At 41.7% G+C, this 27,421-nt stretch overlaps 1 protein-coding gene across 4 annotated transcripts in view; it reads left to right on the plus strand.

Annotated features, from left to right (window-relative positions):
- Positions 1–819: 819 nt before the first annotated feature.
- The window catches only part of MAP4K3 (mitogen-activated protein kinase kinase kinase kinase 3), a 184,826-nt gene continuing 158,224 nt past the window's right edge, over positions 820–27,421 (plus strand). For 2 of the 4 annotated variants that reach the window (XM_070379693.1, XM_070379695.1), the window contains exon 1: positions 820–1,207. In XM_070379693.1, the coding sequence (XP_070235794.1) occupies positions 1,112–1,207 (96 nt within the window). In that variant the 5' untranslated portion in view covers positions 820–1,111. The remainder of the gene's footprint in view (positions 1,208–27,421) is intronic. The other 2 variants (XM_070379694.1, XM_070379696.1) reach the window with 2 other exon arrangements.

Consider the following 27,421-nt stretch of genomic DNA (forward strand, 5'->3'; position numbering starts at 1 on the left):
ATCATCACGTGTTGACATGTCAGGCGTGGGAATGGAGCTTGTCCACCCTCCACCTTTCATCCCCACCCCCCTCTCCTTTGCAAGGTTGCTTGACAGCTTGCTGGTCCCTCCCCCATCTGTGATAATCCAGATGCCTTGTGAAGGTGATCGTCAAGCACTGCTTTAGTTCTAGACTCTGCCTGTCTCCCACGCCCTCCACGCGTTCGGGGTGTTTCCCACCGCCTACCTACTCCACAGGCCACCCTGGCCGCCCTCCTGGCCCGTCCTCTTTGGCACCCCGGCAGGTCAACTCCACGGGCCCGAGTGTCGGGGGTCGGAGTCTGCACAGTTCACTTTTTTCAGGGGCTTTCCTCAGGACACTTTGCCAGCAATACCAGAAAGTCTGTGGTATTCGGTTGTGTCCTATTTGTGGCTGCGTCTTAAAAAAAAGTTCGAGACACTACCTGCAAATTCAAATTACTACCTGCTCAGGATGGGAGCCTAAGGAGGCGACGTCAAACTTTGTCGTTGGGGGAATGACAAGCGAATAGGCGCTCCTGTCGGCCTGTGCCCACCCACGGTCCCGGGGACAGGCGAGCTTTCCTGGCGCGGCCTGGCTGGCGGCGGCCGCAGACCGGTCCGCCACCACGGGAAGCCGCGGCCCCTTGGGCCGGTAGGGCCCGGCCACCCGCCCGCGCCGGGGAGGCGCGCGGAGCCGGAGCGCGCAAGGGGCGGGCTGCGCGCGGGGCCGGGGAGCGCTCCCTCCGGGATCGCGGCTGCGCAGTCGGGCGGGAGCCGGGAAAAGGGGAGGAGGGTGGCGGAGCCGGAGTAAGGGGAGGGGGAGGAGCGGCCAAGGCGGAAGCCATGTTGGAGTTTCACCCCGAGCTAGGGGCTGCGAGCGTCCTCCGCTCCGTGTGGGTGTGACCCGGGTTCGGCGCCGCGGCGGGCTGCGGGGGGCGGGGACGGTTAGGCCGGTGGTTGTCGTCCGCGGCGGCGGCCGCAGCGTGGAGCCGGGCAATTGTGACCGCCGGGGGGAGCCGGGGGCCGGCCGCGGCTCCCACTCTCCGTGTGGCCCCCTGAGCGCCCCCCCTCCCCTGGCTGGGAGGGAGGCGGGGGGCACCCGGGGCCCGCCATGAACCCCGGCTTCGATCTGTCCCGCCGGAACCCGCAGGAGGACTTCGAGCTGATTCAGCGCATCGGCAGCGGCACCTACGGCGACGTCTACAAGGTGAGGGCGAGGGGCCGCGCGCCGCCGAGGCCGCGGGGCGCTGACCCGCCGCGGGGAGGGTGGGGGGCGCCGGCGAGCCGGGGCGCCGGAGTCCGCCCTGCCTGTCGGCGCCGGAGAGATGTGGGGGAGGAGGCACGGCGGGCGCCCAGGGCTCCGCGGCTGTGCAGCGAACAAAGGGCCGGGCGGTTAACCCCGAGACCCCCGCGTCCTTACCTGGATCTGCCCCGGACGCGCGTTTCCCGGGAAGCGCTGATCCGCGGCGGCAGCTCTGCTCTTGACCGCGTTGAGAGGGTCTGCGCGTTTGTTGCTTTGGCAGGGGCAGTGCGACGAGCCGGATGGCAGGGGTTTGGCGTGTGTCAAACCTGCGTGCTCCGCACGGACCCGGGATATTCCGCGCTGGGTTGGCATCTGCTGCCCACCAGGCCCGGCAATGGTCATTACTCTGGGCAGTCTCAACCACCTTTCGTCTCTTAGCATCTGCAGGCCAGTTTCTTTCAATTTTCCAAGTAATGACTTTCTTTTGCAAAGGAGATCTGGTTAGGATGACTCCTTTCTCCCTTTCTTTCGAAAGAGCAACTTTTTCTCCATCTCAAATTGGATTGTGATGCCTTATTAAACTTGTTTCCGTCAGTGACACATACGATTCAACTCTTCTTTTTTTTTTTTTAAGTGACTTGAACACTTAGGGGAGGTACTGGTTTGACAAGGTTAGAATTCAAAGTCCATTAGTAGCACAGCATTCCTGTTGTAGAGGGACCACTTCTAAATGTGGGAGATAAATCATGCTTCCTTGGCCAGCTCAACTCTTGGCCTCGCAGAGGCTGCCAAGAAGAGGACGCTCATGCCAAATGTGGCAGCAGTCTTGATTTGGTTGTGTATCTTCTTACTGGTAACTGAAGTGGAACTCCTCCTGTTTCACATAACACCTGAGGATGCGTAGAGAAACTTAAGTTTACTTTGGAAAGTTGAGTCTTAACTTTGTTTTGCCCACGTTTAAGCAGAAGATTTTTACTTTGACATGACTTGTAATGCATGTGGTAACTTAGATATTCAACACAATGCAGCCAGTATTCTGCAGGAGTCATGTTTTGTGAATGAGTCGCTTTCCCTTCCCACTTATCTCACCACTTTTCTCCATGGACAGCACGGGTGTCTTATGCATGCCTACTGTGTATAGGGGCTTCCCAGGTGGCTCAAGTGGTAAAGAACCTGCCAGCCTTTGGAGGAGACATAAGAGATGAGGGTTCAATCCCTGGGTGGGGAAGATCCCCTGGAGTAGACAGTGGCAACCTACTCCAGTATTTTTCCCTGGAGAATATCATGAACAGAGGAGCTTGGTGGGCTACAGTCCATGGGGTCCCAAAGAGTTGGACACAACTGAAGAGACTTAGCAGGCTGGCACTGTATATACTGTGTGTCTAAGCACTTGGGTTGTAGCACTAAAAGAGGGACGGTCTTCGCAAGTCTTACTTGTTTATATTTTTTGGACAAGAACAACAGTAAACAGTCATTTAAATAACTGTCTTATTGCAGTTTCCTTTTGTGCTGCAGAGAAGAGAGGATTAGGATTAGGGCTAGTAGACCATGTACCAGGGGGGACCTCATCTCCTCAGGGGAGTCAGAGGCACTGGGGAAAGGGGATTATGCCAGATAGAAGGAGCATGATCTGGGAAGGCTTGGAGGCCCCAAGGGCAGGGTGAGGATTTGAAAGAAGGCCTGTATGGCCTGAGTAGCCAGAGAGGGAGAATGGCCCTAGATTGAGCAGGCCTCTTATTAGGTCCTCCAAGGAGGTGGGACTTCTTCCTAGGACAATGAGGAGTCATTGCTGGGTTTTAAGCAGAAGAGTGAATTTAGACTTGGATTTTTACAAGCTTTATCACTGCAGTGTGGAGGGTGGAGATGGGGGACAGAGGTGAAGAGCAGTTAGGAGGCCACTGTAAGAATAACCATTATGTTACTGTGTTTGGAATTTGTAGTGATTGTGAAAGTTGAGGTGAGTGAATCCAGGTAACTTAGAGTTGGTTAAGGAAGTCTTGCTGTATTGAAATGAAAAGTAACTGAAACTTTGCTAATGTGTCAGTCTTAGGTGGCTGTGTGGACAGTAAGTGCTTTATCAGTTCTTTACAGAATAATCGGCCATGTACTTACTGTGTTTAGAAAAAACAGCTTGTAGTTAAGCCACATGTTTAAAAAAAAAAAAATTCAGGCCTGTAATTTCCTCAAGACATCTAAGTGCAGTACAGGTATAAGTTGATTAATTTTGTCATCTGTTTAAAATAATGATAATAGAAGCTAACATTTATAGAGTGTTACTTGCCAGGCACTGCTCTAAGACTTCGTCCTGTATTAACTTACTTAATCTTACAACAACCCATGGAGGGAGACACTGTTACTAACTACATTTTGCAGTAGAAGAAACTAAAGCACGGGGAAGTTGCAGTAACCTGTCAAAGATGGTAAGTGGCCAAGCCAGAAGGTGAATCAGTTTGCTTTAGGGACTGCATTCTTAAATCTTAACTTAATATGTGGGCAGATCATGTATTATCCAAGTAAGGACACAGAGGCACACAACTTAGTTCAGCATTTAGCTGCAGCTGCGCTCTGAGTCAGAGAGGATCTTTAAGTAGTAGTTAGTATACCTGAGTCCTGCTGTGCAGCCAGGCCTCACTGTTTTTGTAGAGTCTGCCAAGTGGACATCAGATAATAGATGCTTGATCCCTGCCTGCCAGACTCTTCTAGTACCAGGGACCCAAAAGAGAGAAACTATGTGGTTTTTGGCGTCATATCCCCGGTTTGCTGAACAACCCAAAGCTTAAACTATTTGTATTTTTGTCTATACATAATCATGTTCATGCTATAAAGATAACAGATTTTTTTTTTTTGGTATTTGTTTTGCTCTTTTGATTTTCCTTGTTTATGCAAATTGTGTTAATTAGAGGGGAGTGCATTAAAGGATTTTTTTTTCAAAAGTCAGTAGTTTGCTCCCTGATTTACCAGTGTTTAGGTGCTAAAAATGGAATGATCCGATTAAGTAAATAAGTTAGAGGCCTGATTATGTACAGTCATTCTTAGAGGGTTGGTGTTTTAAGGGATTTTTGTTTTGAAAGCTATATCTTATGCAATGTAATAATATGCTTATTATATTTAAGGTGGTGTGTTTTGGTTAAAAAGTATTGAGCTAGGATGTGGAAGTGGAGAAGGAAATGGCAACCCACTCCAGAATTCTTGCCTAGAGAATCCTGTGGACAGAGGAGCCAGGTGGGCTGCTGTGTATGGCGTCGCACAGAGTCGAACACAACTGAAGTGACTTAGCTGCATGCATGCATTGGAAAAGGAAATGGCAACGCACTCCAGTGTTCTTGCCTGGAGAATCCCAGGGACAGAGGGGCCTGGCGGGCTGCCGTCTATGGGGTCGCACAGAGTCGGACATGACTGAAGCGACTTAGCAGCAGCAGCAGGATGTGAAAGAGCCGGAGTTTATTAGCTCTGTAGCCTTGTAAAATCGTTTAGCCTCTCAGAGCTGTTTTGGTTTGAAGGTATTATTACCATCACGTGCCCTTCTGTTTGTGGTGTTAAATGACTTATGTCAGTCAACAAGTTTTTAATTTTTTTAAGACCAAAAAAATACAGATAATACATTTCCTCTGCACTCTCTTGGGCTTCCCAGGTGATGCTAGTACTAAAGAACCCGCCTACCAATGCAGGTAGATGTAAGAGACACAGGTTCGATACCTGGGTCAGAAGGATCCCCCGGAGGAGGGCATGGCAACCCACTTCAGTATTCTTGCCTGGAGAATCCCATGGGCAGAGAGCCTGGCGGACTGCAGTCCATAGGGTTGCACAGAGGCAGACACGACTGAAGTGACTTGGCATGCACTGCACTGTCTTAAAGTACATGAACATATAATTTAAAAAGAACAGTCATAATACTTTTAAATGTCTTATAACTCTGGGTTTTATCTGTCAGATGAAGTATCTGTAGCAGGAGTTACCTAGGGACCTGTGAGTTGACAGCTAAAAGGGGCTCATTGATTGAGCCTCAGGAGGCCCATGAAATCCTCTGAAATTAATAGACTTAACATTGTATGTTTGTGTGTTTTTCTGGAGAGATGGCTTTTGGTATTATTACGTTTTCAAAGAGGTCCATGATCCTAAGGAAGAAAAGAATGGAGAGCTGTAGGTTTGTCATTTGAAAGCAATTTCTTGGAGAGGTTAGGTAGTTATATACCATATCACGTTACCAGCATTTGTTAACATTAATGTGATTTCCACATGCATTATGCTTTTTTTCTCAGGCAGTTTTCCTGTTTAATTTGTATTTTTCCTACCCTTAGAGCCTTTGTGTCCAGATGTTTTTCTAGATTTACAGCTAGAGAAGATGCTAAAGCTGGAGATAGGGTGAGGCAAGGTGAATTTGAAGCACCGGTTTTCATGTGTTCTAAGAGAGCCTCTCAGTTGGTTCAGTGGCTTTGGCCTGGTCCCTGTGGACACTCCCAGATGCCACCAGCTTGTGCCTTCTCCTGAGTTCTAGCTCCTTGTCTCCAGCTGACATTTTCACAGACTACATCTTCCTCCAAAGGTGCCTCATAGCCCTCTTTTGTCAAGTGCCACAGTATGTCCCAATGCAGTTGGTAAGTCTTGAAGCCTTGGCATCATCTGTGCCTTCAGACTGGACTTCATAGGTGTTTTCTAAAGTGACCAGGATGCTCCAAGGAAAGCAGTACTATGAATTACACCAAAGACCAGGAAGTCCTACAGTAAACAAACCTGGTAAACAGTGCTTTACCCAGCAAACTCCAGACTTCCTTAACACTGGGATTCTTCTCTGTAATTCCAACTGCTTATCCTTAGAACTAGTGTCTTGTAGAACATGCTTTGGAAATGTTGATACTGATTTTATCTATGTGTGTTGGGAAGTCATTCCCTCTGGAGCAGAGGCTGTAGAGAGGCTGCGCTCCAGGGTAGCTTTCACGTGGTGATCTGTGTAAAGAGAGTCTCTGAAAGCTGACGGGAGAAGAATTGAAGACGGGATAGTGAAATCAGGAAATTAATTTGTATGTTCAAGTGTTCATGTGTCCGAGAGGGACCAGAGGAAGTAGTCTTAAACTTCAGAAAGATAGAGTGAGATAAATTAAGGTTGAGTTTCTCACTTCAGTACTTATTTGAGGTGGAAAGTGACAGTGGAACAGATTGTTGAATAATTTCTGTACACAAACAGGTTATCACAACACATGTGATTGTGTTAACTTGTATGTAACTCTGCAGTCTTTCAGGCATTCCGATTAATACCCTCAGACACTCTTTCATTATAGTCAGGATTTGTAAGGACTTCTGTGGAAAAGTCAGTTAAGACATGAAGACCTTTAGCATTTAGAAAAGAACAGCTGAAAGAAAATGAAACATGAGTATCTGGGGCTATGCCCATTTTTTTTACTTTCATGGAGAACAAAGTCGAGAGGGACCAGAGGAAGTAGTCTTAAACTTCAGAAAGATAGAGTGAGATAAATTAAGGTTGAGTGTTCTCACTTCAGTACTTATTTGAGGTGGAAAGTGATAGTGGAACAGATTGTTGAATAATTTCTGTAGACACAAACAGGTTATCTCATTTTGTTAGGCTCTGATTCCCTAAAGAGGTACTTACCTCTAGAATTCGAAAGTACATCTAATTGTTTTGTATTGAGAATGAATAGTCATTCTCTCATGAGAGTCCATTTAACATTTGCCCCACATTGAATAGCTGTAATATGAAAGGAAAGGTTCTAGGGACTGTGTGTGAAATAGTGAAAAGGATAAGACTTGGTACTTTATGTACAGGGGCATAAAATGTGAGCCTACTTTAAGCTGTCATAGTTTGAGATCAAAACTGTGTTGGTTTCCCCTTTTCTAGCACATTAAATATCTTACTGGCAGAGAGATTGTTCCGACACTTCATAAAGTGGACAGCCAACCTCTCTATAGCACAGCATAGTGATTTAAGAGTAGTTTCTGGAGTCAGACTACCTGATTTCACCACCTGCTAGCCAATTACCTAATCTTTCTCTCTGTTCCTCAGTTTCCTCAGTTGTAAAATGGAGATGCTTAAAAAAGTATTTGGGACAGTGTGTGTGCATGCGTGTGCGTGTGCATGTGTGTGTGTGTGCATGTGTGTGTGTTGCTTAGCCATGTCCAATTCTTTGTGACTCCCATGGACTGTAGCCCGCCAGGCTCCTCTGTCCATGGAGTTTTCCCAGGCAAGAACACTGGAGTTTGTTGCCATTTCCTCCTCCAGGGGATCATCCCAACCCAGGGATTGAACCTGGGTCTCCTGCAAGGCAAGTAGATTCTTTCAGTTCAGTTCAGTTGCTCAGTCATGTCCGACTCTTTGCGACCCCATGGACTGCAGCACGCCAGGTTTCCCTGTCTATCACCAACTCCCAGAGCCTACTCAAACTCTTGTCCATCGTGTCAGTGATGCCATCCAACCATCTCATCCTCTGTCATCCCCTTCTCCCACCTTCAATCTTTCCTAGCATCAGGGTCTTTTACAATGAGTCTGTTCTTCCATCAGGTGGCCAAAGTATTGGAGTTTCAGCTTCAGCATCAATCCTTCCAATGAATATTCAGGACTGATTTCCTTTAGGATGGACTGGTTGGATCTCCTTGCAGCCCAGGGGACTCATAAGAGTCTTCTCCAACACCACAGTTCAAAAGCAATTCTTCAGCGCTCAGCTTTCTTTATAGTCCAACTCTGACATCCATACATGACTACTGGAAAAGCCATAGCTTTGACCAGATGGACCTTTGTAGGCAAAGTAATGTCTCTGCTTTTTAATGTGCTATCTAGGTTGGTCAAGGTTGGTCATAGCTTTTCTTCCAAGGAGCAAGCGTTTTTTAATTTCACGGCTGCAGTCACTGTGTGCAGTGATTTTGGAGCCCCCCAAAAATAAAGTCTCTCACTCTTTCCACTGTTTCCCCATCTATTTGCCATGAAGTGGTGGGACCAGATGCCGTGATGTTAGTTTTCTGAATGTTGAGTTTTAGGCCAGCTTTTTCACTCTCCTCTCTCACTTTCATCAAGAGGCTCTTTAGTTCTTTGCTTTCTGTCATAAGGGTGGTGTCATCTGCATATCTGAGGTTATTGATATTTCTCCTGGCAGTCTTGATTCTAGCTTGTGTTTCATCCAGCCAGGCATTTCGCATGATGTACTCTGCATATAAGTTAAATAAGCAGGGTGACAATATACAGCCTTGACATACTCCTTTCCCGATTTGGAACCAGTCTGTTGTTCCATGTTCAGTTTTAGCTAGAACCCCATGAACAGAGTGAAAAGGTAGATTCTTTACCGTCTGAGCTACCAGGGAAGCCCCATTTGGGACAGGGCCTGTCACCTAATACTCAGTAATGGTTCATTGTCAGTCATAATATTTATTATTGTATATTGCTATTTCTCCTGCTGCTGTCTTCCTAACCTACTCTGCTCCTCCTGCTGCTGCCTCAGTGGTTTTGCACTTGCTGTCTGTGCTTGAAAATTCCCCTCCACTAATGTCTGTATGGTTTGCCTTTTCATTTCCCTCAGGTGTCAGCTCAAATGTCACCTTTTAATGTGCATGTTCCTTACCATCCTGTAAAAAACAACTCCTCCGCACTTCTGTCTTTACCCGGAATGTGTCCAGATTTTGTAGGGCCTGAACTTTATACAGTAATTTGGGTACCCTCAGTGAGAAAACAAATACATTAGAATAAAATGTTTGGTGTGAAAGTGAGTACTTAGAATTAGAAAAGGTGTCCCAGCAAATGCTGTAACCTTAGAGGCAGGTCCCTCTCTTCTGAGGGCTCGTCAGGCATTTAAGCAGAGATGCTGGGTGGCGCTTCCGGATGCCACCCACCCTGCCTCTCCTCCCCAGCGGCACCCTCCACGTCCCAGTAGCTCTCAGCACTCTCAGAGGCCCAGGAGAGTGAGGAGGCCTGAACTTTTAAGTTTTATTAGCTTTATAAAAAAATTCAGCTCTGCTTCTTACTCACCCTAATTCTCACTGTGGCATGTGTCACCTTATATTTATTTGCTTATTGCCCTCCTCTCCGCACTAGGGTGTAAGCCCAAGAAGCTGGTGGTTTAGTTTTGTCCATGGCTGTATCCCCAGAACGTAGAAAAGTGCCTAACACGTATTAGACTCACAGTAAATATTTGTGGAATGAATGAATGAACCGGCATGAGAGAAACCATGTGCTACTACCTAAGTTTAGAGGAAGGAGAACATTATTTCCGGTTTGGAGAAATCACAGCAGGTTTTATAGTGGAGATGATATCAGGCTTGACCTATAGTTGTGGCCACAGTGGGTACAGACTGAATTAAACATTATAGATTATTATTAGGACCAAGGTAAATCAATAGGCTTAATGTATCTTCTGCATAATAAGCAGTGTTCATAGCTTACATGGATGTAAGAATACTCTTGTCATTTTAAACTAAAGACATTTAGTAACTAGTAAAAAAAATATATGTAGCTGTTACATACTGGTTTTCGTGTTTTGAAAATATGATTAAGTTGGACTTCAAATCAGGAAGAGGACTTTGTTCACCAGTACCAAAAGGCCTTAGATTTGAGAGATGAGCTCATGTTTGTTTTAGCTTTGTTTTTACAGGTTTTTTTTTTTTGGTGGAGATGCGGCTGGAAGATGCCATGTTTCATTTCCAGCTGCCTTGACCTGAGGTTATAGGTTTGGATTCTTCATGTGACAATGTATTGCCTCCTTTAAACCTTAAAATCTGTTGAAAAAATTTTAGATGTGACCGTAAATTTAGGTACGTCCAAATAAGACATTTATTTAGTTTGTTTAAAGTCGTCTTAAAAACTTGAGATGGTAAGAAAGTTCTTCCTGCATAAATCATCCACCTTCTGTTCCTTCATTACCTATAAAATGGAAACTTCTTAAGAAAAATTGAAGTACAGTTTCTGTGGAATATATAAATTACAATGTAGTGATCCACAATATAGAAAGATTATGTGCTGCCGATAGTTTAAATCTCACCTTTGAGACATTGTCCTTTTTGCCTTCTGGCCCCTTAGGAAGAGAAAGTTGAGATTGGAGGAGACAGGGAGAGAGGAAGGAATGGTAGGCGCTTTCCAGGTGAGGAGGGACTGTGTAACTATAGGAGTAAAGGTTTAGAAACTAAAAGGGAGGATTGACTAACATGGAAGACCCGTGTGCAGGAGCATGGAGAAGTAGAATTTGCTAGGTGGGGCAGGACCAATTTACAAACTTGGAAGCCAGGTAAAATCGGAGTGACAGGCTGTGGGGAGCACTAACGGCTTTTGTGCAGGATGTAATAATGTTGATGAGTGCCCAGGGTTATTCTGGCAATTTTGATGAGAATGGATCAGAGAGGAAGGGCAGAAATACCTATGAAAGAATCTGCTTTAGAATCCTTATGTACTCTTAAAAATAGTTGATAATACCAGAGTTGTTTATGTTAATTGTATCTATTGCAATTGACTATATTAGCAATTATACCTGAGAGGTTTTTTAATTTTTTGAAAAAAATAATAAACTTATAACGTCAACATAAATTGACATTTTCATGAAAAATTTTTTTCAAAATAAAAAATTTAGTGAAGGGAGCGGCATTGTTATACATTTTGCAAATCTTTTTAATATTTTGTTAAATAGAAGGCAGCAGATTCTCATTGTTCTTTCATTCAGCCTGCTGCTGCTGCCACTAAGTCGCTTTAGTCGTGTCCGACTCTGTGCGACCCCATAGACGGCAGCCCATCAGGCTCCCCCATCCCTGGGATTCTCCAGGCAAGAATACAGGGGTGGGTTGCCATGTCCTTCTCCAGTGCGTGCATGCATGCATGCTAAGTCGCTTCAGTAGCGTCCGACTCTGCGACCCTATAGACAGCAGCCCTCCAGTTTCCTCTGTCCACAGGATTCTCTAGGCAGTAATACGGAGTGGGTTGCCATTCCCTTCTCTCTCATTCAGCCTATTGGGATACTTTGTTTTGGTTGACATGTAAAGGAAATCTGGTCTCTGGCACATATTTTTTTGGAAAAGGAGAATATTTTTTAATAGCCTTTTCAGATAATTATGGGTATTTTCCTCTGATACTTCTCTACAACTTGACAGTTAAAAATTAGTTATAAAGTAGAATCTAAGACCTACCATTATGGTAAAACACTTAATTGTTAGTCTCTCTTGAATTTTAAACATCATTTTTACCCATGTATGATTTTTTTTTAACAGCATGCATTGTTCACTCAAAAATATAGATCCACGACATTATCCAGACCTTCCCAAGGTTGCCACCTTTCATTACACAGTACCACAAATCATCACTCATCTCATCAGAAAAGTCTTAAAGTATCAATGGTAGATACAAGTTTTCCAAGACTCAAGTTTCTATTTAAAAGTGCTAAATGCATCCCCTGCAACAAACTGTTGGTTTTTTCATTGAACTGACAAATTCATTTCGTTCATGTTCAAGAAAATGTCAGATATCTAAACATGAATAATCACAGGTAGTCAGTTGGTCTTTGAAGTAAAAACAGTGTACTGTGGAAAAAGTGGCTAGTTCAGGTTGCAGCTCAATCCCCAGTGCTGTTCTTTGAGATGATAACCAGTGTACTTGGAATATGGAAGTGTTTTATGCATTTCCTCAAATAGAATATTAAAATAATAAGTGTTTAAGGGTGAATATTTAATAATACTGATGCTTCCACAAGGGCATTCTTAAGTGAAACTGGTCTGTTTTTTCCCAGTGAGTGCGCGGCAGTGAAGAATACAGTTACTGCTGTACGTTGTGGGGCTGCTGCCTTGATTTGTGCTAAGGCACGGTAGTTTGGGCTTCCCTCGTGGCTCAGATGGTAAAGAATCCTCCTGCAATGCCTGGGTCGGGAAGATCCTCTAGAGAAGGAATGGCAACCCACGCCAGTATTCTTGCCTAGAGAATTCCATGGACAGAGGAGCCTGGCGGGCTACAGTCGGTGGGATCATCAAGAGTCGGACAAGACTGAACAACTAACACTTCACCCGCAGTTTTACCATCACTGCTTTTGTACTGTTAGTACAAATGTCAGCACAGAGAAAGGGGGCCAATAGCGTTTTCAGTATTATTATGAAAATGGTTTTGACTTTTCAGACTCTCAGAAAGAGCTCCCAGGGACCTCCAGGGATTCACAGAGCTGTGCTAGAGGGTTATATAGAGATCTAAGAGGAAGGTCAATGGGAATGGGTCAGACAAGGCAAACAGAAGTGAAGAATGGAAAGGAAGAACAGATAGATGAAAAGCATCTTGGAGAGAAATTTGACAGGGCTTTGTGGAGAAGTACAGGGATGGAGAGAGACGATTCAGAGAGGACTTAATTTTAAGCCTCATTGAGGAGCATGTAATAGGTGCTTTATAAATACTTGTTTAAACCAGTTAGTGGGAGAATGGCATCAGTTACAGAGACAGTGAAGTTGAGAAGGGGAGCTCTGACAGTTTGAATACTCTATTAGAAAATAGGTATCTGTGAGGTTTTTTTGCCCCCCCCCCTTATTTTCTGGCTGTGGTTACTCTATAAAGAAACAGGAATAATAAAGACTTCCCTTCATTTTTCTGTGCAGAATAACAATTGTTTAGCAGTGTCTTAGGATAAATGAGGCTGATAAGGGCCAGAACCTTTCTCCCAGCTTACTAAGGGATTAACAGGAGGAGATGAAAAATGTGTCTTATTGAAGAAAAATGCTGCAGATTTGGAGGATAATTGATATAAGGAATTAGTGAATGGAGCAGTAGAATATGAGCTAGATATTTTTATTCTGGCTTAAATTTGAAAAGTTTTTTGTATTCTGATTATAATGTACATTTTTTAAAAGAAAAAAATAGACAATAAGAAAACTCTGAGAAAATTAAAATGATTGATAGGCTTACTCCCAAGAGGTGAATATTCTTAGTATTTTGATGTTTCTTTGTAGACAGATATTTTACAAAACTTGTATGCTGTTGCGTACTTTTAAAATTAATTATGGCTTACTTAGAGTGAAATGCTTAGACCTTAAATGTTTCAATTAGAGGAGTTTTGACATATATAGTTCTGCAACCCATGCCTTTATTGAGGTAGACGGTTTCCTTAACCTCAGAAAATTCTCTTGTGTCCCTTCTCAGTCATGCAGCACTGCCCCCCTCAACCATTCCACTCCTGTTCTAATTTCTATCACTATGAAAGCTCTTCTAGAATGTGATATAAGTGAATCCCAAATGGATTACCTTGGCACCTTTGACAAAAATCAGTTGACAGTACCTGTGGTATTCGGCACTTTGTCTCGTCCCATTGAGCTGTTTGGCTATATTTTCAACAATACCTCAGTCTTGCTTGTGCATATGTGCATTCTCCAGGCAAGGATACTGGAGTGGGTTGCCATGCCCTACTCCTGGAGAATCTTCCCCATCCAGGGATTGAGCCCAGGTCTCACGTATCTCCCGCATTGCAAGTGGATTCTTTACCTGTTGAGCCACCTGGGGGTTTTCTGTGGCTTTATAGAAAGTCTTGAAAACAAGTAGTGAGATCTTCCCAGATGATGCTAGTGGTAAAGAACCCGCCTGCCAGTGCTAGACATGAAAGAGATGTGTGTTTGATCCCTGGGTCCAGAAGATCCCCTGGAGGAGGGCATGGCAATCCACTCCAGTATTCTTGCCTGGAGAATCCCATGGACGGAGGAGCCTGGAGGGGTACAGTCCATAACGTCTCAAAGAGTTGGACATGACTAAAGCAACTTAGCATGCACTCACACAGTAAGTCCTTCAACTTTATTCCCCGCCTTTCAAAATTGTTTTATGTATTCTAGGTCCTTTATTTTTACCATGCAGATTTTAGAGTCAGCATTTCAATGATATGAAAAAGGCTTCTGAGATTTTAACTTTTTATTTTGAAGTGATTAAACACTCACAGGAAGTGGCAAAAAAAAAAAAAAAAGGACAAAGAGATCACGTGGACCCAACCCCCAGCTTCCCCCAGTGTTGATACTTTTGCCCAACTATAGTGCATTATCAAAACCAGGAAGATTGATTGACACAATGCAGTTAACTGGACCTTAGTAAATTTCACCCCTTTTTGCATGCACTCATATTTTCATATCTGTGTGTATAATTCTGTGACATTTTGTCCCATATGTAACCTACTGGATTTTATTGGGATTATGTGGAATCTGCAGTTCATTTTGTGGAAAATTGAGATCTTAACAGTACTGAGCCCTGTGATCTGTGAATATGGTATCTCTCTCCATTTATTTAGCTCTCCTTTAGCTTATTAATGTTTGCCTTTTCTTCTTATTTATAAATTTTATCATTTGCTTTCTCTACTAATATAGTAAAAGATAGCTATTATGAAGTATTTCTTCATAGTGGTACAGTGTTTGTAATGTGAGCCACAGTTTCAGTTTTTATTAAAATCTTCACTGTACTAGTGGTGTCTGACTTCCTTTGATTTAACCTTGAACATTTTTAGCCCTGAGCATATGGACTCTTACTAAAATTGGCAAAATGAAAACAGGGGAAATGAATTTAAAAAGCTGTCCACTTCAACTATATTATCTAAAGATTAAAACAAAGTCCTTAGAGCCTTATATATGAGATGAATTGGTACATATTTTGCAAAATTAATATTTTGTGCTTATTAAAGGAAAATAAAAGTTTGCTTCATCCTTAAGAGAAAAACAAACAACATTGTGCTTGATTGGTTTAGGAAATCCTAAAGAATTCTTTCAGATCTTGAGGAGCTTATAATCTGATTAAGGAAACAAATTATGACTAAAATGTATATGTGCTGCCAAAGCAAGTGCAAAATTATGCCTAAAATGGAACATCTAAGGAACATTTCTAAGGCGGTATTTGAACAATTAAAAGAGCAATAACATGTTTTAAATACTATAGAAAATTCAATTTAAGGGAAAGGTGAGTTGGCATTAATTTAGTAAGGACTTCCAGGAAGAATGAATCTGACCTGGGAGTCAAAGAAATAATTAAGTTTTCATTTTTAGAGAGAAAACTTTTCATTTGTGAGTGAAGCCATTCCAAAGGAGTAGGTATGTATAAACATAAAACTGTGGGACCTAAGTGAGCAAAGAGGTAATAGACATTCTGACTAAAGTGAGCGTTCATATTTTGAGATGTGATAGATAATGTTTCAGATATCCAAGATAAAGACAAATAAATGCTCGGAAAACGTGCTACTCATTTGAACTACAGTATATTTTCCAAATTCGTAGAGCCAGTCTTGTCTTTCTGACCGTCTTAGGTCACTATTGGATGAGTTTTATTTCCTCCCTTTTCCCTCTGTTGGGCTAAAAGTTATTTTTATACATTTTATTTTTATACTTCTGGTTTAAAATTTCAACCATAATAAGGTGGATAATAAGGTTAATGCATCTTTATTCTCTTTCTGGTCAGTGCATGGACTTGAGAATGATTCGACTCAATTGCCACCTTTCTGCTCTGTGTTGTCTGTTAGTTTGGTTCTACACTGCTTTTTTTGTCTCCCAGATGAGTGTTTACTATCATTGCTTTATACATACAGTGCTATTTTACGTTCAACCATATGGTTTTCAGTTTCTTTGCTCACTATTGTTTCTTGGCAACTTACTGTGTCACTCTGGCTTCAGTTTTCTTCTTCCTGTTTAGCATTATTTGATAGATTATTATTCCTCCCTCCCCCTCTCCCTTCGACTGTGTAAAGGTAAAACTCAGTCTCTTTTTTTCAATAAATATCTCTATTTTTGTCTTAACTTTTATAATGTAGTGTAGTATAACTAGGTTAACAATTACTTTCTCTTGGAACTCTGAAGATATTCTATTGTTGATGATAAGAAGTCTGTTGTCAATTTGTTGTTCCTTGTAGCTTGCTAATCAGTGTTTTCTTTCTAATTGATTTTAAGATTTTTTTTCTTTGACTCTGGTGTTACATTGATGTTTCTAGATGTGGATTTAAATAAAAATATTTGTTTCATCAGTTCTGGAAAATTCTAAGCTGGCATATCTTTGACGATTATTTTTTCCTATCGTTTTTTTCTTTAGAACTATTGTGTACTTTTCTTTGTATTTCATCATGTTGCATAACATCATGATTTTTCAGCTCTGTATTCTGTCTTACAGTATGGTTCATACCTTCAGTATCTTCCATCGTGTCTGTGTCTCATCAGCTATTCAGAATTTCTGTTGCCTTTAAAAAAAATTATTTGAACTCACAGGAAAATTAGAAGAATAATACAAAAAACTCTCATATACCCTTATGCAGATTCACCAGTGGTTAACACTTGGCCACATTTGCGTTGTCATTTTTTTTCCTCTCTTTCTCTCTCTAGATGTATATATATGTATGCACACATATTACTGGGTTGGCCAAAAAAAAAGTTCATTTGGGTTCTTCCATAGCATCCTAAGGAAATACCTGAACGAACGTTTTGGCTAACCCAGTATTTTTCTGGGAAGCATTTGAGAGTAAATTACAAGCATCATGCTCCTTTATATATATACAAATCACATTGTTTCTCAAATATTTTTCACTTAAATGAAACCGCAGAGTCAGACTTTCAATATAATACTACCATCTGATCTGTAGACCTTATTCAGATTTCTCCAGTGGTCTTAATAATGTCCATAAGAGCATTTTGCCTGCTAGTTTAGAAACTGACACAGGATTATTCATTGCTTTTAGTTTTCAAGACTTTCCAGTCTCTCTTCATCTAGAATAGTTTTTTAGCCTTTCTTTGTTATCCTAGACACTGACATTTCTGAAGAGTGTGTGTCATGTATTTTGTAGAATGTCCTTCATTTTTGGAGTGTCTGGTGTTTCCTTTTGGTTAAATTCGGGTTACACATTTTGGGCAGAAGAGTGTGTAAGTGATGATGTGTACTCAGTGAATCGTATCAGGAGGCACATGATGTTGATTTGTCCCTTTATTAATGTTAGTTTTGATCACTTGATTAACAAGGGTCTGCCAGATTTCACCACTACAGAGTTAACTTTTTTCTTTTTGTAGTTAATAAGTAATTTGTGGGGAGATACTGTGAGACTGTATAATACCTCCTTTTTCATCTAACTTACATCCATTAGTTTTAGCTTCCAGTGATGATTCTTACTCAAGTTATTACTATGATGGTTGCAAAATAGTGGTGTTCTAGCTCCATTAATTTTTTCTGTATTTATTGGTTGACATTCTGTTGTGATGAAGAGCTTTTGCTGTGCTTAGTCTCTTAGTCATGTCCGACTCTTTGCAACTCCATGGACTGTAGCCCACCAGGCTCCTCTGTCTGTTTACTTCTCCATTTATTTATTTTTGGACTTAAAGATTCTTATTTATTGAGTTCTAATTAATCACTATCACTTATTTTAATGGCCAAACTATTTAAGCTTTGGTTATTTAGATTGTTTCTTAGTCAGCTCCAGCTGCAAAAACAAAATACCGTAGACTGGATGGCTTAAACAACAGAAATTACTTTGTCACGGTTCTGAAGACTAGAGGGCTAGGCTCAAGGTGTGCCAGCACAGTTGGTTTCTGGTGGGGGCTCTGTTCCTGGTTTGTGGAGGGCCCTCATCTGCTGTCTTACTGTGTGCTTACATGGCAGAGACGCAGTGAAGCTCTCTTGTATCTCTTCTTCTAAGGGCACTGGTGCCGTGTGAGGGCCCCCAGCCTCATTACCTCATCCTCATCTAAACCTAATTATCTGCCCAAGGCCCTGTCTCCAGACACCATCACATGGAGATGAGGGTTTCAGCATATGAACTGGGGGGAGGTGGGGGACACAGTTCAGTCCATAGCAGATTCACTTCCTTTAATAATTACATTTCGAGAAGCTCTGTTTTATTATTTTTTTCAAGTCTGTATATTCTTTTTTGCATAGTTTCTTGTTCTTAGGGTTTTGACCCCTTCTTATAACTTTGATTATCTTAACATACTTACTAACGTTTGCTATTCAGATTACTATCCTGTCTTTTCAAATTCGGGGTGGAGGGAATGTTGATCTTTCTGTGTTTTGGTTTGTTGTGTGTGTTGATTCTCCCTTGTGGTAGATTTTTATTTTAATTTTTAATTCATCTGAAATTTATGTGAAAATCTTTTGTGGCTCAAGTTATATGGGAATGTGCTTCCAAAACAGTTTTGCTTTCACTCCTACTGGGAACCTCATGAGTCTCATTGGTCTGGAACTAACCTTTATGTTAAATGCTCAGTTTGGAATTTCTCACACATTATGTGTAATGCAGATTTGAACCCCAGACCCAAATGAGTAGCACACTCTTGGTTTTGAATTCTGAAGGGGCTTTTTTCTTTCCTCCCTGCGGTAAACATCGTGGACAGAGATTTTTGTGTGGACATAACTTTTCAACTGTTTGGGGTAAATACCAAGGAGCGTAATTGCTGAATTGTGTGGTGAGACTATGTTTAGCTTTGTGGAAAAACTGCCAAACTTGCTCCCAGAGCGACTGTACCATTTTGTATTCCCAGCAGCAATGAATCCTGTTCCTGTTGCTCCACAGCCTCGCCAGCATTTGCTGGTGTCTGTCTTTTGGATTTGGCTATCTTCGTAGGTCTGTAGTGGTTATCTTATTTAATTTGCAGTTCCCGGGGACATTGATCATCTTTTCACGTGCTTGTTTGTCATCTGTGTATCTTGTTTGGTGAGGTGTCTGTTCAGGTCTTTTTGTCTTTTTAAAAATTGGATTGTTTGTCTTCTAACAGTTTTAAGAATTCTTTGTATATTGTAGGTACAAGCCCTATATCAGATATATGTATTGCAGTTATTTTCTCCCATCTGTGGCTTGTCTTTTCATTCTCTTAACAGTGTCTTTAGCAGAGCAGAAGTTCTTAATTTAGTGAAGTCCAGCTTGTTGATTATTTCATTGATCATGCCTTTGGTGTTATTTAAAAACCCATTGCCAAACCCAGACCATGGTCACCTAGATTTTCTCTTCCAGAACTTCTTTAGTTTTGCATTTGACATTTAGGTCTATGATCTATTTGAAATAGTTAATTTTTGTGAGAGATGTTAAGATCTGTGTCTAGATATTTTTTTTTTTTTTGGCATGTGGATGTCCAGTTGTTTGAATACCTTTTGTTGAAAAGATCATCCTTTTTCCATCTAATTACCATAATTCCTTTGACAAAGGTCACTTGACTGTATCTGTATGGGTCTATTTTGGGGTTCTTGTATTAGCTTACTAGGGATGTCAAAATAGAGTATCATAGACTGGGTGGCTTTAACAACAGAAACTTATTTTCTTGGAGTTCCTACTAGCTCTGGAGGCTAGAAGTTCTGAGATCAAGGATTTTTAGCAGAGTTAGTTTCTTCTAAGGCCTTTCTCCTTGTCTTATGTAAATGACTGTCTTTTCCAGGTGTCTTTACGTGGTCTTCCCCGTAACTGTCTGTGTTCACACAGGGGTAGTTTGAGGTTATTAAAGAGTGGTATGCAGTACTTTGGAGTCAGATATAGCATAGAACTGGGTTTCCCAGGTGGCACTAGCGGTAAGGAACCTGCCTGCCAGTGCAGGAGACGTAAGAGAGACAAGTTCGATCCCTGGGTCGGGAAGATCCCCTGGAGGAGGGCACAGCAACCCACTCCAGTATTCTTGCCTAGAGAATCCTGTGGACAGAGGAGCCTGGTGGGCTGCAGTCCATCGTGTTGCAAAGAGTCAGACACAACTGAAGCGACCTAGCATGCACCACACATATAGCATACAACTAGGGGAAGTAAGACTGGGAGTTCATTGAATCCAGTTAGGAGAATGTACTTGCTGTCTGTAGAGTTGTTTTCTGGAGTGTTTAGAGTGGTTGGCAAAATATCCTGTTTATAAGTGATTCAGAAAATAAGAGAAGATGGTGACATCTTTCGTAGTCTTTTGTTGAGGAGTTTGATCCTGTTACTTCCTCCTAGCGCCATATCATTTATATCCTTCTCTAAATGTGTTCCCCAGGGGTACTTACTGAGCATCTCTGCTGAACCCTGTACCACGGCTATGCGGAAGATGTGAGCCCTCTTCTCAGGGAGGTGGCAGGGTAGATATGGGCGTGTGTGTGGGTACACGCTCAGTCGTGTCAAACTCTTTGTGACCCCATGGACTGTAGCCTGCCTGGCCCCTCTGTCCATGGCATTTTCCAGGCAAGAGTTCTGGAGTGGTTTACCATTTCTTACCCCAGGGTATCGATGTACTATGTAATTTAATTCCAGCATTAACATGGAGCATTTTTTTATTTGTATTGAATTATGTGATTCTTGATAGACTTACAGAAGATCAGAAAACGGTTGTAACTTTCTAGAAGAAACAGACTGAAAGTTGGTCTCTAAAATGTGCTTAGATTTAATAGGTGAAGTGGAACAACATTGCAGTTGAAATGAATATTGGAAAATGAAGACGATTGAGGGTGGGGGATAAGCAAGAAGGGATCATTCAGGAAATAGGTCAGATTGCATCAAATGAGAATAGTGGAGAATATTGGATATTAATGACAGCAGTAATTAAATAATAGCAAATAGCATTTATGGAGTACTGACCAAGTCCTAGGCATGGTTCTGTGCGAACAGTCCAAGAATGAATGATAATAATGTGAATTAGATTAAGGACATGGGAAGTTTGGAGCATAGGTGGCCTGAAGAGATGGGAAACTTGAATAAAGTAAGCTGTATAGTTGGAGTTTGGACAGATCGATTGAGATAATCAATTTAAGTGGAAATATGTTGTCTCATCTCCTTCCCCTTCCCACCCTGCTAGTGGTCGACTAGCAGAACTGAAGGGATCAGGGGGGAGATATGGTAAAGAAAGAAACAGTGAATGTGCCAATGAGATTTCTTCAGATTTCTCATGGGAGCCAAGAGAAGGGACATCTTTTGCTTAGAGGTTTCAAATAAAGAAGAGCTCTCATCTAACTTCGTCCTCACTTTTAAAAAATGTTCAAAGGATTCAAGATTCGTGGTTTCAGTCTTTTTTTTGAGGTGTCACATTTGAGTGAGTGAGTGAAATATGCCCTGAAAGACCTGTGCCGTAATATACATGTGTGTGAAAGTTATGGTATTTAGGAAAAGGTTTGGTGTTACAAGTTACTGAGTATGTTCTAGTCGAAACAGCTAAGACTAATGGAAAGATAGTGAGATATGACCCACCATTGTTGTAATCAAAGTTTTCTTTCAACACCTGTGCATCCTTGAAATCCTTTTTTGGATTCCTGTCTTCCTTCCGGTACCTCAGGAGTTGGTGACTTTGATCTCCCAGTGTCCCTACACAGGAGGCTTCACACTGCTCTCCCACCACAGCATCCTTAAGGTCACGGAGTCAGTGAGAGGTAGAGGACATTGAGGCGCCAGTGATAGGAGACTCAGGTGGACAGTCGCTTTATGAAAACTTGTTCTGCTTTCCTTTCTCTGTTTCTTGCTGCGTTTGTCCCCGCCCCTGCTCCTCCGCCTTTTCTCCCTTTAATGAAACCTCAAACCCCAAACCTTCAAAGAGGGTTGAGTAGAGACTATAAAGCCTTCTACAGAAACAGGCCACACGCAGAGCTGTTTACTTTTTGTGTGCCGTTCAACTTGAACAGTCATAGGTCAGCCAGCCATTGTCATTTTTATTTCATAATCATTATGTTGACATTTTTCTTTGGGGGTCTTGTGTTTCTAGTCAGTGCTTTGATGTTCATCTGCTTCACTAGTGGAGTCTGCTAATCACATATGATGTTTTCATTTGGAATGTTGAGGTTTTTTTGTTGTTTTTTTTCCTAAAGTAAACTGTGGTTACATGAGGCTTGACAGACTTTTTTCTTTCAAAAAACCAAAATTGAAGGTTACTGTTAATTACTGGGCAGAGTTGCTATTTTTACAGTAGGTTTGTATTGAGATTTCCTTGGCTGTTTCTATCATGTTATAGTATTTGGATTAAATTTTAAAGAACATTTCTGTAATAATATAACCTGTATTGTTTTATAGTAAGTGATCATATAAAAGGTATGAAATTTAAATCTGTGTTTTATAAGACTTTAGACAAAGTATTCTAAAAATATAATTTAACTTATTTTGGTGGGTTTTAGAAAACTCTGGAAACCGAACTTATTTTATATGGCCGCAAAAGGGTCTAGTTTTTTTTTTTAGCAGCATTGTTTGTAAAAGTTATTCATTTACCTGATATGATCAGCTGTTTTAGAAGATAAATACCTTTTTATCTGGACAAGGCTTAAACTCATCTTTTTACACTCATACCATTTTTAAAATCTAGTTTCTCTTTTAATTCTTTGGCTTGAGATTTTTTTTTTTTAGCTTATTTTAGAATATTCTTAGATTTATAAAAAGTTACAAAAATAGTAGAGAGTTTCTGTAAACTCCTCACCTGTTTTCCCCTTTTGTTAACGTCTCACACAACCATGTGACTTTGTCACAACTGTAAGAACCAACTTTGGTTCATCACTGTTAATTGAACGTTACCTTTTGTTTGGATTTCACTGGCTTTCCCCTGACTTTTCTTCTGGTACCATTCAGGGTGCCTCCTTACATTTTGTCCTTGTGTTTCCCAGACTTTGTTTGTTTGTGATGGCCTTTACAGTTTTGAGGAGTGCTAATCAGGTTTTTTATAGTGTGTGTCTCTATTTAGTTGTATCTAATGATTTTCTCACGGTTAGACTGGAGTATGAATTATTGGGGAGGATGAAGTATCCATGCTACTAATTTGACTTATCACTGGTGATGTTAACCTTGATCACCTGGCCTTAGTGATGTTTTCCAGGTTTCTTCATTGTAAGTCACTGTTTCCACCTTTCCATGCCGTGCTGTCCGAAAGCAAATCATTAAACATAGCCCCACACTTAGAGGGTGACTAGTTAAGCCTCATCTACGTGAGAGAGGGAGTAGCTATGTAAATTACTTGGAGCTTTTCCGTATGGAGATTTGTATCTTTGCTCCTCAGTTAGCATATTCAAAAGCAGAGACATTACTTTGCCAATAAAGGTCCATCTAGTCAAGGCTGTGGTTTTTCCAGTGGCCATATATGGATGTGAGAGTTGGACTGTGAAGAAAGCTGAGAGCCGAAGAATTGATGCTTTTGAACTGTGGTGTTGGAGAAGACTCTTGAGAGTCCCTTGGACTGCAAGGAGATCCAGCCAGTCCATTCTGAAGGAGATCAGCCCTGGGATTTCTTTGGAAGGAATGATGCTAAAGCTGAAGCTCCAATACTTTGGCTACCTGATGTGAAGAGTTGACTCATTGGAAAAGACTCTGATGCTGGGAGGGACTGGGGGCAAGAGGAGAAGGGGACGACAGAGGATGAGATAGCTGGATGGCATCACTGACTCGATGGACGTGAGTCTGAGTGAACTCTGGGAGTTGGTGATGGGCAGGGAGGCCTGGCGTGCTGCGATTCATGGAGTCACAAAGAGTCAGACACGACTGAGCAACTGAACTGAACTGATGGATTTATCAGTACTTATTTTATGTTGTGGACTGTAATCCAGTACTCAGATTGCTCAAGTTGTTCCAGCATGGTCATTGGGAGCTCTTTCAGGTTGTCTCTTGTGTCCCTTTGATATGTCCCTATCATTTTGTTTTTAATACTTTATTACTCCTGGCAATATTGGGAGGGACTGGGGGCAAGAGGAGAAGGGGACGTCAGAGGATGAAATGGCTGGATGGCATCACTAACTCGATGGACAGGAGTCTCAGTGAACTCCGGGAGTTGGTGTTGGACAAGGAGGTCTGGCGTGCTGCGATTCATGGGGTCGCAAAGAGTTGGACACGACTGAGCGACTGATCTGATCTGATCTGATCAGGCTCATCATGTATATTCCCTGCCCCAGCCTTATGATCAGGCATTTCTTCAAGGACCCCAGATCCCTTATATTGAAGAGTACTGTGAGAAGCCAAGATTGGGGTTATAGGAGTACTTGTTCTTACTGGTGTGTCACTCCTTATAGGCCCCCTTCTAGATGGATCTACTGCTACTGCTAAGTCGCTCCAGTCGTGTCCGACTCTGTGCAACCCCATAGACAGCAGCCCACCAGGCTCCCCTGTCCCTGGGATTCTCCAGGCAAGAACACTGGAGTGGGTTGCCATTTCCTTCTCCAATGCATGAAATTGAAAAGTGAAAGTGAAGTCGCTCAGTTGTGTCCGACTCTTAGCGACCCCATGGACTGCAGCCCACCAGGCTTCTCCGTCCATGGGGTTTTCCAGGTAAGAGTACTGGAGTGGGGTGCCATTGCCTTCTCCGAGATGGATCTAGGAGATATATATTTATATACGCATGTATACACTCACGTGTATAAATAAATCTAGGAGATATATATGTATATAATATATATTGTTAATGTATAAAATACTTATATAAATCTAATAAATATATAGTATATAAAATATGTTGTTAATATATAAGGTATTTGTTTTATAATATATATGTTATACATAAATACATGTATTAGTGGTTAATGTAGTTTTTTTTTATTTATATAACTATTCTTTTAAGCTAAATGTGGTAGTATACTGATGTCTTTGAATCTAATCCAGTCCCCCATGGTTCATTCTAGACTTCCTCATTGCCTATCTGTAGTCTTCTCTAATAGTATGAAACCTGGCTCACTCCCACCATCTGCCATCCATTTATGTCCTTGTTCAATTTTAGTATATCTGTACAGTTTTTTAGGAATTGCCACAACTCTGTTTTACAAGTTTTCAAACCAAACTATCTTCATACTTTAAGTTGCTCATTTGCATTTTGAAGTAATAATTATTACTATATATCATGTGCTAAGCATTTTTCTGTAAGCTTTGGCCCCTAATAATCTGTTTTAATCTTAATCCATGCTATGATGTAGCATCTGCATCTCTAGTTTACAGACGAGAAGAGAGGGGTACAGAGAGCTTTGGTGGTTTGCTTGAGGGTTCCCAGCTAGCGGCAACTGAACCCAGTCTGCCTGCGGAGTCGGTGCACTCAGCTACACTGCCAAAATTAGGTGTGTGGAAGCACAGAGCTATGCATCTGTTGTGTTGGTTTCTACTTTTTTAAAAATAATGTTTTTGTGGGTTTTTTTTTGCCAAGGAAGGAAGGTTGGAAGTGATTCGGTGATATGAGAAAAGCCCCCAGTGTATCTCCCTGGTCATGAGAAGGGACAGTGATAAGAAATGAGTAGATTTCCTTAAAAAGGCAACTATGCAGTGGAACTGTATACTTACTAAAGGAGAGGATATTTATCTTCTGGTTAGTTAAGATTGAGCTTGTGAGGAAAGTAGTTTATGCTTTTGAAAATGTTCTGGCATAAAACATGGACAGCTCCCCCTTCTCCGCCCCAAACCTCCCACCACTGTTGCCAGAATATTATTTTTTCCTTCTGGTAGAAGCATGTGGTTCTCACCCTCTTCAAATATGTTCCTCGCACGGAGGGGAAAGGAGTGGGTCAGAACTGCAGTTAGCAAAGGCGGGTTAGCTGGCTGCTGATCAAGTCAGGAACCCAGTCATTTGAGGGGATTTCTTTATTTAACAGGCCAGAAACATCAAATCTATTCTGTTTCACCAGAGCCTGTTTAGCTTTTGGTTTCATTGGTCAGCTTATATAGAAAAGCTTAGTTATTCTGAAGCTTTTTTTTTTCAGACACTGCAGTCCCCCCGCTCTTTCTCCCAACCCCGGCATTTGACTTAAATGTTTTTTAACAAGTTTATTGAGATCAAATTCACATACCATAAATCTCACCCATTAAAAGTGTACAATTCAGTGAGTTAACCATCTGACTTAAATTTGAGTCTTAAAATAAGAAACAAAATAGAGATGGAATTTATTTTCCCAAATTTATGTGTTTTATATAATTCGTAATTTTATTTTTACATTAACTGCTGCTTAGGGACACCAAAGGTGACTACTAATGCCTAATTTTGTTAATTTATAAGGATTGGAGAGACATAAAGGCCATTAGAAATTATCAAAACGCGGCTTTGTTTATTCCTCTTTGAATAATATACAAAATTGACTTATTTTCACCATAATTCCATTTTCCTTTCTTCTTTTTATTGGCTGTCTCCTTTTTTCCCACTCAGTCTTAAAGGGCATTCAGTCCTCTAACCGTGTTTCAGCTACGTCATAATTAAGCTGAAGCTAGGTTCTGTTTATTACTTGTCTACCAGTAGATGCAAAGGGAAGAGGTCTTTTTTGTACACTGAAAATTCCCACTTATTTAGTGTCAGTTCAGTTCAGTTCAGTCACTCAGTCGTGTCTCACTCTTTGCGACCCCATGAATCGCAGCACGCCAGGCCTCCCTGTCCATCACCAACTCCTAGAGTTCACTCAGACTCACGTCCATCAAGTCAGTGATGCCATCCAGCCATCTCATCCTCTGTTGTCCCCTTCTCCTCCTGCCCCCAGTCCCTCCCAGCATCAGAGTCTTTTCCAATGAGTCAGCTTTTCGCCTGAGGTGGCCAAAGTACTGGAGTTTCAGCTTTAGCATCATTCCTTCCAAAGAAATCCCAGGGCTCATCTCCTTCAGAATGGACTGGTTGGATCTCCTTGCAGTCCAAGGGACTCTCAAGAGTCTTCTCCAACACCACAGTTCAAAAGCATCAATTCTTCGGCACTCAGCCTTCTTCACAGTCCAACTCTCACATCTATACATGACCACAGGAAAAACCATAGCCTTGACTAGATGGACCTTTGTTGGCAAAGTAATGTCTCTGCTTTTGAATATGCTATCTAAGTTGGACATAATTTTCTGGAACATGTTAAATTTCTCCTGTTGCTTAAGCAGAGTCAGATCAATTCACATAGAAAATCTGAAGGCAACCTTAATCATTAATTCTGGTGCTTATGCAGATAGGCATTATGTTTTTAGCCATACATTTGAAACTGTTTAAGAACCTTATCTTTTAAAAAAGCACCTTACTTCCTAGAAGAAGTTTGGACTTTGCAAGTGCAAGCTGTCATTTCACAGAAAAGAGAACCTGGCTAAGAACCACACCTAAGTTGTGGGCTGGTTGCCCCTGGCTCAAAATTGCTTATAAACTCTGGAAGTTCATAGTTCTTCCCAAAATTGTAGGTGACAGTAGTTAGGATTCTTTATGGATTTGGTGGTTTTATTTTGAATAAATGAAGTACCATTTATGTGATGAATTACCGTTGACATAATATTTGGTTTTCATACAACATTCAAAGTATCAGATTGGTACATACTCTTGAATTGAGGCACAGGAGGCAGAGTGGGAAATAGAGATCTGCAAGCAGTTGGCAGTGGAGGTGGGATGTGGAGGCATTTT

This window comes from Bos mutus, chromosome 11 (assembly GCF_027580195.1).
Source record: "Bos mutus isolate GX-2022 chromosome 11, NWIPB_WYAK_1.1, whole genome shotgun sequence".
In the NCBI taxonomy this organism is placed as follows: Eukaryota; Metazoa; Chordata; class Mammalia; order Artiodactyla; family Bovidae; genus Bos; species Bos mutus.